At 38.1% G+C, this 12,025-nt stretch overlaps 1 protein-coding gene across 2 annotated transcripts in view; it reads right to left on the bottom strand.

Annotated features, from left to right (window-relative positions):
• LOC129221958 (coiled-coil domain-containing protein 93-like) overlaps positions 1-12,025 on the bottom strand; it is a 56,228-nt gene that overhangs the window by 40,202 nt on the left and 4,001 nt on the right. For both annotated transcript variants that reach the window (XM_054856355.1, XM_054856356.1), the window contains exon 2: positions 11,577-11,690. In XM_054856355.1, the coding sequence (XP_054712330.1) occupies positions 11,577-11,690 (114 nt within the window). The remainder of the gene's footprint in view (positions 1-11,576; positions 11,691-12,025) is intronic.

Here is a 12,025-nt window from a genome sequence, read left to right as displayed (position 1 = left end):
TGTTAAATATTTTCAATTTTGCGAGCGAAGCAGTAAATTCATCCGCGTATCATTTCATCCATTTGAATCAAATGCACCAGTCAATAGCAGCTCATAGACAGGTGGTGATCTCCATGGAGCTCCTCTTATTTGCAAAGTAGGTAAGGTAGGTGTAGCTAGTAAGTATGACGTTTTGTCTGTTAACTCTTTTTCTGCCGCGCATTGTGACGTCATTGTCAACTTAAGTTGCAAGCAAATATACTATGGTTTTACTCCCTCCCCCCCCCAAAAAAAGCTTGATTCTCAAAAACAGGCCTTGTCAAATTACAGTCCGACCTCCATATATCGAAAATTCCACATATCGAAATTTTCTATGTATCAAAATTTCAGCACGTTTCCATGCTCATTACATAGAAAAATTGTTTCTATATATCGAAAAAATCTCTATATATCGAAACTTCCTTGAGACATTCGTAGATTTTTTTCCACTTTAGACTGTTTGTCTCGGGTTGAGGGGTGTGTCGATAGGTCGTTGTTCAGTTCTGGAGTTCTTAAATTCCGTCAAGTTCATTTCAAATCTTAGTTGTAACCAGTAACACTGTAAAATCAGTTTCAAGTTATCCCTTTTGTCTGTTGATTATCATTTTTAGTCTTTTTAGCTTCAATAAAAATCATTCAGGTAAAATAGATTGGTTTTTTACTTTTCTCTCGATCACATTGTCAAAACGAAAATACCCTAATGTTCCGGATCAAGTTGAATTGCCGAAGAATGAAGATGTGTAAAGGCGCAAAAGTGTAATTTCTGTTATTTTTTTTAATTCTTAACTTTTTAATCTGATGTTCGTATAAATTAGAAATTGGGTTTCATACACGAAAATTAGCTTTAATACTAATGTTTTAGGAGATTTTTATGATAAAAGCAGATTGTTTCTATACATCGAAATTTCTATATATCGAATTTTTTTCCGGCAATTTGCTACTTTGATATATGGAGGTCCAACTGTATTACTTATAGGGAACCAAGTGACCTATTTCAGTTACAAAAATGAAGCACATTACAGTCAAGTCCCGACTTAGGCGAGGGATGAGTTCATGGGCGCCCATATGTGAAATGGTAAGGGGGGAGGGGGGCTCAGATATTTTAACCATGGTTTAGCAGGATATTTTGCCTATGAAAGCTGATTTCAGGACAGATTAGAGTCATTAAAATTTGATATTTTTAATAACTTATTCATGAATGGCTGGAGAAGAAATGTTTTTATTTTTGAAAAGAAAAAAGTACTAAAAGGAAGGAAGTTCTGATTTCTAAGGGGGAGGGGCTCGAGCCCCCCTTTGCCCCCAATATGGGCGCCCTTGGATGCATTCCAAGACTCCTCGCATAAGCCGAAATTTCACGTTGTGGAGAAATATATGTATACAAATTTTTTAAAGCATACCAAATACTTTAAAACACTGATAAACACCCCTCAAACTGCTCTAAAGCATTCCTCAATCATACACTCCATTTTCTTGCACAAAGAACTGAACTTTTACTGTATTTAAAAAAATAAAAAATTGTTATTCAATATGAAATACTTTAAGATACACAAAATGAATGACCAATGGGAATGAGAGACATAAAAAACAACAACACGGTACACACAGCATGTAGTAAAATTAAAATGAGGCACTATAATAGTACTGTACAGTAGATACTGTAACACTATTTAAGAGTTACAAAATGAAGAGAGTGACGATTAATGCTCCATGATCAGATCGTTATTCTTATCTAATACATTTTTAAACACGGTTGCTTCGCCTTTTTTTATAACGTTTCAATTTGTGGCAATGTCTCCTCTTTCTGATCTCTTTATTAATCCACAAAACAAGAGCAGCTTCCATTTTCATAATATTTACTTTGCTGGTGTGCAAGCTTCAATATTGAAACTAAGTTCTGAACTTTTAAGAATATCTTTTTGTTTTGACTTTTAATTGTACGTATGGAAGATTCACTCATACTTATTATCTCGCTACCGTCGATGTTTTGTAGTTGTTCAAACATATTGAGAATCTTAGCCTTTTTAAAACGCTTTTATCAGAAAATTTTTTTCTTCCCATCTTCACAAACTTCAGATGAAAGTAACACTAAGGCACCATTATATTTCATCAACTTTTACATTTAGAATGAAAAAAAAAAAAAAAAAGAAAGATGCTGAGACTGGTTATTTGATGCACTAGACTAGTTTGGTGTGGGAACTTTGGTTGTCAGTGATGCTTAAAGGGATGAAATAGCATTCACGAAATCAACATTTAGTAGCCAATAACAAAGCTGATACTTCCTTCCAAAAAATTTCGTGTTGTGGGTGAAAAATTCGCATTTATTCTAAAATTCGTTATTCATGAAAAAATTGTGTTACAGCCATTTCGCATAGGTCAAATCGCATTGTAGCGGGAGTCGACTGTACATCCAAACAGATAAAAAGAATATGAAATGAAGAAGGATGCATTAAAAAGAAATTGAAAATATACAATAAGAGTTGTAGAAGCAAACATGCATTTTTATCACAATCAAGAAAAAAATACAAAAAATAAAAACAAAATAAAACAGTAAAATAATGAAAATAAAATAAATAAAAATAACATAATTTACATACGAAATCAACAAGCTTGGTTATACTAATCTACAATACTGAAATAACATCTGGTAAAATTGTGATGTAGTTCTCACAGTTGTAGCAACAAAGGAAAAAAAAACATAAAAAGATGTTTGAAATAAAAATACCAGAGCATAAAGCCTCCTTATAAATACAAATGTGACAACCAGCAACGGGATTTGCGCCCAGCTAGGCTGGTCCTACAATGAGTGCGAAAATAAATATCAGAAGGGTTTCCACCTGAAGTGGGACATGATCCCTGGACTGCATATATGCAAATTTTTAAAGGGGGATCAGACTTTTTATCTATGGTTTATCAGGATATTTTCCTCATGGAAATCAATTTCAGTACACATCCACGATAATATTAAAATCTGTTCGCGTCTGTCAGAAGATCTATCTTCTCGAGAACCGCTGTGAATCGAGAGTCAAATGAGGTACCGATCAATTCGAAATTTTCCAAAGAAAACAATAGGACCAATCTCGTAATTGTGCGACTTTAATTAGCGGAGATATTAATTAAAACGTTAATTAACATAACGTTATTCAGGAATTATTATTTCTTTCCTGTTGCCATTTTGCATATTGGTGAGCAAGTAAAATTCTAATAATTCTTTTAAAAGAGATTTTTTGGCTGCTGTCCAAATCTTAAAACAACGTTTCCATCTAGAATTTTTATTTTAAATTAGTTTAAAATTGGTTGCACTATTCAGACATAGCCTTTATTTTATCGTCTGTCTTTTTTTAAATTTTTACATTCAACGTTCTTAACTTTTTTCAGCATAGGAAAGTTGTTTCTTTAGGTATCTTTATTGATTGTAGTGTAAGTTTATCATTCGCCGACTTCATATTTTGGTACATTTAGGAGATGTGACTAATTATGTTTATTTTGTTGGACCTTTTCCCGTCACATGGGTGAGTTTTCGAATTGTAATAACTCTCTTTTTCCTTCCTGTTTCTATTTTTGAAATACAGTTTGTATTGTAACGGATTCGGTGCGACTTCCACTTTCTTGAAATGAAGACACAGTTCTTGATAAAAGCACAGGAAATTTATTTACACTATGTACAGGAAAGATCTTCAACAACTGCTAAATTATTCATCAGCAATTAAGCAATTATCACACAACACCGTAAACTCAACGTTTACACACGTATTTACTTCCAAATACGAAAACAACACAGCGAAATGCCTCGCAATAAACAGAGCAAAAATGCTCTCAGTTCGAAATATCAATCGAAACTCTCTTGTTTATCCATCGCTAACGGCTTATATAGACACCGAAAAGAAATTTCTCAAATATTCCACACGCTTCTGTAAAGTAGTAGACCGTTATCAAATTTTATCAATGAACAAAAAGGAAATAGGGGTCGTATACTTTAGCCATATGAAAAGGGGTTGTATATTCATTACGGGAAACTATTTACAGGTTACGTTACTACAATAATTACTATTTACAGGATTTGTAACATTGCCCCCTTCCTAAGGACTGCACGTCCAAGGCAGTACAATCCCCAGAAAGGGTGCCAAACTTCTATCACAAGTTCACAATTACACACATTAAATAATAACTAACAGATACAGAAAACACAATAATAACAAGAAATATTACTAAACATTAAAAGCAAAAATTATCTACAACTTTTATGTTATCAACCATGGTTGTTTACGTAATACTCATGAACTATGGCCATAGTATGGGGCTAACCGATCATAATGTACAACCCTAGGTTTTGCATTAGGTGATTTTAGGATCCTCACTACGAGGTCATTTAGTTGGTTAAGGACTTTGTAGGGTCCATCCCAATGCGACTGCAATTTGGGTGACAGACCTTTCCGTCGGATGGGATTCCATAACCAAATCTTGTCGCCTTCGTTGAATTCATGTCCAGTAGACCTAGTGTCGTATCGGGTCTTCATCTTCTCCGCCGCGATGTTGATTCGCTCTCGTGCGAAGTTATGAACGTCTTCCAACCGGGCCTGGAGATCCTGGATGTACTCCTCAGGCGATGCAGGCGCATCCGGAGGACGACCGAAGACGAGATCACAAGGTAGCCGAAGCTCTCGTCCGAAGAGCATCTGAGATGGGGCATATCCGGTAGTCTCGTGGACAGCACTGCGGTAGGCCAGCAGGAACAAAGGTAGCTTCTTGTCCCAATCCTGTTGATTTCTGGAGACCATAAGTGAGAGATTATTCAGGATTGTGCGGTTAAATCTCTCTACCATGCCGTCCGATTGTGGGTGTAGTGGTGTTGTCCTAGTTTTCTCAATTCCGAGAATTTGACATAGGCCCTTAAACACAGCAGAGATGAAATTCCTCCCTTGATCGGAATGAATCTGCAAAGGTGTTCCGTATCTCGAGATCCAATGTTGGACTAGAGTCTCTGCTACGGTGGTAGCCTCTTGATCTGGAATGGGATATGCTTCCGGCCATTTGGTGAAGTAGTCGATGGAAACAAGAATGTATTTGTTCCCATCAGCCGTTCTTGGTAGAGGACCCAGGATGTCGATCCCAATTCGTTCGAAAGGAGTTCCAACGTTGTACAGATGTAGCTTCCCTCTGCTTCTTTTCTTCGGTCCTTTACGAGCAGCACAGGCGTCACAAGAATGGCACCACTTCTCCACGTCATCCTTCGCCTTGCTTCAGAAGAAGCGCTCCCGAACTTTATTGAGGGTTTTCAACACACCAAAATGTCCTCCAGTGGCACTACTATGTATTTCTTTCAGAACATCTGAAATCCTTGATCGGGGAAGTAGTAACTGCCACCTAGATGTCTTGCCGTCGTCAGATTCCCATTTCCGGTGTAGCACGCCGTTCCGTAAATGGAGTGAGTTCCATAAAGCCCAGTATCTTTTTGTTGCAGGACTGAAGATGGAAACGTCCTGCCAGCTAGGGCGTCTACTGTCACTTTCCATGAACTCTAAAATTGGTTTTATGTCGGGGTCTTCAAGTTGATCTTTTCGAACTTGGTCATCACTCCATGGATCAGGTTCTGATGATGTTGGAGTCACTGTCACCTGATAGGCGGTAGGGCTAGTCGTTCCATACTGTTTCTCGATTCGGGAACAATAGTGGCAGTTCTCAGGACAGGGTCTCCTTGATAAAGCGTCAGCATTACCGTGAGATAACCCTTTTCGATGCTTGATCTCCATGTCATATTCCTGGAGCCGCTGTATCCATCTGGCTATCTGGCCTTCCGGATTTTTGAAGTTCAAAAGCCAAGTTAATGAGGCATGATCTGTCCGAAGCAGAAATTTTCGGCCGTAGAGGTAATGATGGAAGTGTTCTACAGCTTTCACTATGGCCAGTAACTCCTTTCTGGTGACGCAGTAATTTCGCTCCGACTTTGATAAGCATTTGCTACAGTAAGCGATGACATGTTCATTTCCGTCACTTTCTTGGGATAAAACAGCTCCGATGCCCTCGTTGCTCGCATCAGTGTCCAGGATGAAGGATTTTTCAGGCTGAGGATAGGCGAGGATAGGCGTTGATGTTAAAGCCTCCTTCAGTCGTAGAAATGCATCTTCGCATTCTTTGGACCATTCAAACTTTTGCTTGCTCTCCGTCAGCTTATGCAAAGGTCGTGCAAGGTTGGAAAAACCCTTTACAAACTTCCTGTAGTACGTGCAAAGCCCCAGGAAACTTCGCAGCTGATGGATGTCTTCGGGACGACTCCAACTCTTGACTGCAGATACCTTTTCTGGATCGGTTTGTACACCTTCAGAAGAGATGATGTGACCAAGGTAGTTCACTTCCCGGCGGAACAAATTACATTTGGACGGGCTTAACTTCAGATTGGCTTCCTTAAGCTTTTGCAGCACCTTCCTAAGATTTGCCAGATGTTCTTCGAAACTGCGTCCCACGATGATGATATCGTCTAAGTAGACCAGACAGGATTCGTAGGAAAGTCCTCTTAACACTGTCTCCATAAGACGCTCGAACGTAGCTGGTGCATTGCAGAGGCCGAAGGGCATCACTTTGAACTGCCATAAGCCTTGTCCAGTTGTAAACGCTGTCTTCTCTCGGTCATCAGGGTGTATATCAACCTGCCAGTAGCTGCTCTTCAAGTCCAGGGTCGAAAAGCACTTGTGTCCGGAAAGAGTGTCCAAGGTGTCGTCTATCCGTGGAAGAGGGTAACCGTCTTTCTTGGTGATTTCATTCAGCCGTCGGTAATCGACACAAAATCTGGTGGAGCCATCTTTCTTTCGGACCAAGACGATGGGAGACGCCCAAGGACTGGATGACGGTTCGATTACATCGTTCTCCTTCATCTCTTTCAGGAGGGTCTCAACCTCTTCCTTCTTGGCGAACGGTAGCCGTCTTGGATGCTGTTTAATAGGGAGGTGTTCTCCAGTGTAGATCCTATGCTGCGTTAAATTCGTCCGGCCCACATCCTCCGATGTAGATGAAAACAGATGCTTGAAGTCCTCCACCAATTGTTCCGCAGCAGTTCTTTGATCTTTCGATAATGGCGCACTCCCAATTAACTTCGATGTCAAGGACTCGGAAGACACAGTCTCGGGGGAATTGATTCTTCTAATGATGCAGTTTACTGGAGTACAAGTTGCCAACACTTCACCTTTTCGGATATTCCTTGGCCTTTCACTCACGTTGGCGACTCTCACAGGAATTACATCCTTAGAAAGGTCCACAAGCGTAGATGCTACCAGCACTCCTTTTAGGCTATTGCTTAGGTTAGGGTATTCAATGAGTCCAAATCGAAAACTATTGCTTTCTTCAAGGGAGCCAGGTATTAATGATTTTGACCTTGAGGGAATCGATAAATCTGTTTGGGCTATTATTTGATGAGCGGATTTTACATCACTTTCTGCAGGGAAAACGGCTATGTCTTCTCTCATCGAGTGCAGCTCATTAGTCTTGAAGTCGAGAGTGAAGTCATATTTCTTCAAAAAGTCCAATCCGAGAATGAAGGGGTCCGTGATATTAGCGACGAATGCCGTATGATGGTAGGTGGCATTCCCAAACACTATTTCCAAGTCCACTTTACCGTCAATCTCGATCTTGTCACCTGTCACAGTCTGGAGACTTACGCGTGGCGATGTCCACAGCAGTTTCAATCCAAATTCACGAGCCACATCTGTCCTAATGATTGTCACATTGGCTCCAGTGTCGACAATCAGTCTGCAGGGGTTACCATTTACATGTGCGTAAATGAAAAGTCCATCACTGCCACTACTAGAAGAGGAAATCTGCAGAGCTCTAGTGGTGGTGATTTCCTTCCGTCGCGTAGCTTAGCGAGCCGGACAATTCCTTCGCAGGTGTCCTTCACTACCGCATTTCCAGCACTTCTGTTCTTGTTTCTTTTGGGCTGTTATGCTGTTCAGATGTCTTGCCAAGTCACCGAGTTGTCTCTCAAGTTCAGCGAGATGGGTCGACCTGGAATCAGACTCATCAGCTTCCTGAGTCCGGATTAGATGGCGATCCACACGGGTTGCTTCTTGGGCGGCTTCGTATCTCATCGCATATATCAAAGCGGATTTCAAGTCGTTTACATTCGCCATCCGGAGGGCCTTCTGGATCTCAGGATTCCGAACTCCGTCGATGAAGTAGTTGAGTGCCAGGTTGTCTCGAACATCCGCAGGACAGTCGCAAAAAGCAAGATGAGACAGTCTCTCGATGTCCGCCGCTAGCTCTTGCAGGGTTTCCCCGGTTTTCTGGAAACGGGACTTCAACTGGAGTCGGCTGAAATCTTTCTGGCACTTCTCACTGAAGCGAAGCTCCAACGCAGATGTGAGGGCGGCGAAATCCAGGCGCTGGCTGTCCGGAAGGGTCTGAAGAATGTCCGCTGCGTCACCTCTCAGGGATGCTGCAAGATGGCAGGCCTTGGTAGCAGAGTCCCATCCGTTTGCTTCCGCCACTATCATGAATTGAGTTTCGTAAACCTGCCACGAAGTTTTCCCATCATATGTGGCAAGTTTAATGGACGGTCGAGCAACCGATGTGGGAGCGCCAAACTGTACAGAGCAGCTTTCCGAGGTCGCCAATCTCCTTTCCACGTCCTTAAAGATCTCTTCTTTAAATAGATGAAATCTTCTATCTTCTTCTTCAAATTTATTTTCTACAGCATTGAATCGGCTTTCAACGGTATCAAATTTTTCTTCAATAGCATCAACTCGATGCTCTATGTCATTAAATTTATTTTCCATCACAGTCTTTACCGAAATAGGGTCGTCTTTAATTTCTTCTTGGTTAGAAGTTAAGTCCTTTTTCAGCACCGTTAAATCGCTTTTTAACTGGTCTTGATTTGCCAACATACTTGCAGTCAGATCACTTTTTAATTGTTCTTGATTAGCCGCCATATCATTTTTTAATTGTTCTTGATTAGCCGCCATATCATTTTTTAATTGTTCTTGATTAGCCGCCATACCATTTTTTAATTGTTTTTGATTAGCCGCCAAACTTTCGGTCAAGTCACTTTTCGCAGCATTAATTGCTGCCAGAAGTTGTTTTAATTGGTCATCCATTGCGCGAGTAATCACCATAAAAACAAAGTCTATAAATTCAAACAGTCTTTATGAAAAAAAATGTCCAAAGTCACACTTACTCCAAGAAAGTCCAGAAGAAGCCCCACGTTGGGCGCCAAATTGTAACGGATTCGGTGCGACTTCCACTTTCTTGAAATGAAGACACAGTTCTTGATAAAAGCACAGGAAATTTATTTACACTATGTACAGGAAAGATCTTCAACAACTGCTAAATTATTCATCAGCAATTAAGCAATTATCACACAACACCGTAAACTCAACGTTTACACACGTATTTACTTCCAAATACGAAAACAACACAGCGAAATGCTTCGCAATAAACAGAGCAAAAATGCTCTCAGTTCGAAATATCAATCGAAACTCTCTTGTTTATCCATCGCTAACGGCTTACATAGACACCGAAAAGAAATTTCTCAAATATTCCACACGCTTCTGTAAAGTAGTAGACCGTTATCAAATTTTATCAATGAACAAAAAGGAAATAGGGGTCGTATACTTTAGCCATATGAAAAGGGGTTGTATATTCATTACGGGAAACTATTTACAGGTTACGTTACTACAATAATTACTATTTACAGGATTTGTAACAGTATCATTAAAAGAACATGTTAAATTAAGATTGTTTGGATTTCTTTAAATGAAACAGAGTTGAACAAAAATATTGTTTTTAAGGATTTTAACTAAAGCTTAATTCGAATCTGATGACTTGGTATTAAATTAATGCTGATTGGTATTTATAAAGTCTTGGTGCTTTAGTTTTACGTAAGCAACCAAAAAGTATGTGTCATTTTATGTAAAAAGCTGATCTTAATTGTACATACAAATGTTTCAGGTATAGTCTATCAGATTTCATTCAGTTTAAAGTGAGCACAGATTATAATTGATAATGCATATATTTTCATCTTTTGTGCTAACTGAAAATACTCATAACTTGCATTATTGATAACTATGATTAACTTTAAAGAGATTTTTTCCAAAAATATGCTCTACTGGTGTTTTGCAAACCTTGCATTACGCATATTTAATTACTCCTTAGCGCTTTAGAAACTGATGTCAGAGTAATACAAAAACATCAGTTGGACATCTCTTTCATTTTTTAAGTAGCCCGTGCAACGCCGGGCACGCAGCTAGTTAGAGTTATTAAAATTTGACATTTTAAATAACTTATTCATTAATGGCTAGAGAAGAAATGTTTTTACATTTTTGCAAAGAAAAGAGTACTAAAAGCAAAGGAAGTGCTAATTTCTAAGGTGGACTTGAGCCCCGACTTGCCTCCCATATGGGCCGCCATGTTGTTGGGTCTTCCTTCTAGCGCACTTTCAACTGAGCTATTCTGGCTTATCTCATATAGGTTGGTTTTGATCCATAGGCAAAAAAGGTTATCTTAATCCCTGTTCTAGAATCTTCCATGTTGCCAGCATCAAGTATGAAAATTAGGTGCAAACAATAGCATTCTAACTAAAGTTTTCCCCCTCAATTTTTAATTTTAATGCCTTTATAATTACAATAACTTTAGTGCTTGTATATGTAAGGTAGTCCCTATTATTCTTTCCTTCTCGAATTACATTGTTGGATAAAAGATCAGACAAGATTGAGAGGCACATACATTTTATCTGATTTAAATACAAGTCAAAATCCATTTTGAGTAATTGTACTTGGTTTTACTGTACATAGTACTACATGCCAATGTTTCCGCTGCAGTCCCTTTTGTCACAAAATGCCAAAACACTATCTAAATTATGAAAATAAAGTAAGGTATTTTCACTTTTATGCTCATAAAAGAAAAAAAAAAGATTCACAATCCGAGAGTGCAAGCAAGCAAGGCAATATTGAACTTGATCTTTATAAATCTTAGCTGACATGCTTAAACCACCATTAAGTACAACAATACTTTGTCTTAACAGGCATTATGTTTCCCGACAATAGTTGTCTTATTGGCATTTAAAAGTCAAACTTGTGTTCTTTCAATGCTGAGACAATTCCAAATTTTCTATTTTAAATTGTAAAAAAATATTAGTAACTGTGAATTTATAAACATGTCATGATTGAATTTTGAATTTAGTTTTCAACTGAAGATGAAACACATAGTGTCAGTGAAAAAGATATGAAAACATATTCATTAAACTTTGGCAATTCAGTATTTTGCTAAAGCTTTTTTTTCCCTAATTTTAGCATTTTTGCTAATGAACATTTGAACTCAGCTTAAACCCTGCTATGCCTTAATGTATGACTAAATTATTTCAGGTAAATATTTATAAATTGTTTTAATTTATTAAAGTGTTTTTATTTCCCTGAGATTAAACTTTGCTTGTCACTGATGTTGCTCTATGGAGATATCGCACAGTAAAACAAGAAAAATATCCTTTCTAAATATCTTTTTTTCAGCAATACCAACTGCATAATATTATTTTTCAAAAATAAAATACAATTATTTATAATAGATTATTTCATACATACTTTATCAAATGGTGATAATCCTTTAATTCTTGCTCTAAAATAACCAGCAGCTAACAGAAGCTCTATTATTTCATGGAATTTCTTTTCTTGTTCTTCATCTTCACGAATTTCAACCTAATAAAATAATACAGTAGATCTTTAAACTGTGTATACCTTAAAGCACATATTCTCCTTAAGATACACATCTCAGAAGCAAACACTAAATTTTGCGTTTAGGAAATTGCTACCAGGAAAAAATGAAAACAACATTCAGCATTCTTTATGAAGGTTAAGACAACAGATATCATCTGTCCTTTTTATTTCAAAGCTTTTAAGTGAAAAATACATACACATATAGTGCTAATGGGCGGTCCTTTTAAAGTGTGACTGATAAACCATGGTGAAAGCAAACTAGTATGTTGTGGCCATCACGAAACTTTCTTCTATATTTTTCTTTTTTTTTTTCTGAT

The sequence above is a fragment of the Uloborus diversus genome, chromosome 5 (assembly GCF_026930045.1).
Source record: "Uloborus diversus isolate 005 chromosome 5, Udiv.v.3.1, whole genome shotgun sequence".
Classification (NCBI taxonomy): domain Eukaryota; kingdom Metazoa; phylum Arthropoda; class Arachnida; order Araneae; family Uloboridae; genus Uloborus; species Uloborus diversus.
This window is presented reverse-complemented; position numbering and strand designations above follow the sequence as displayed.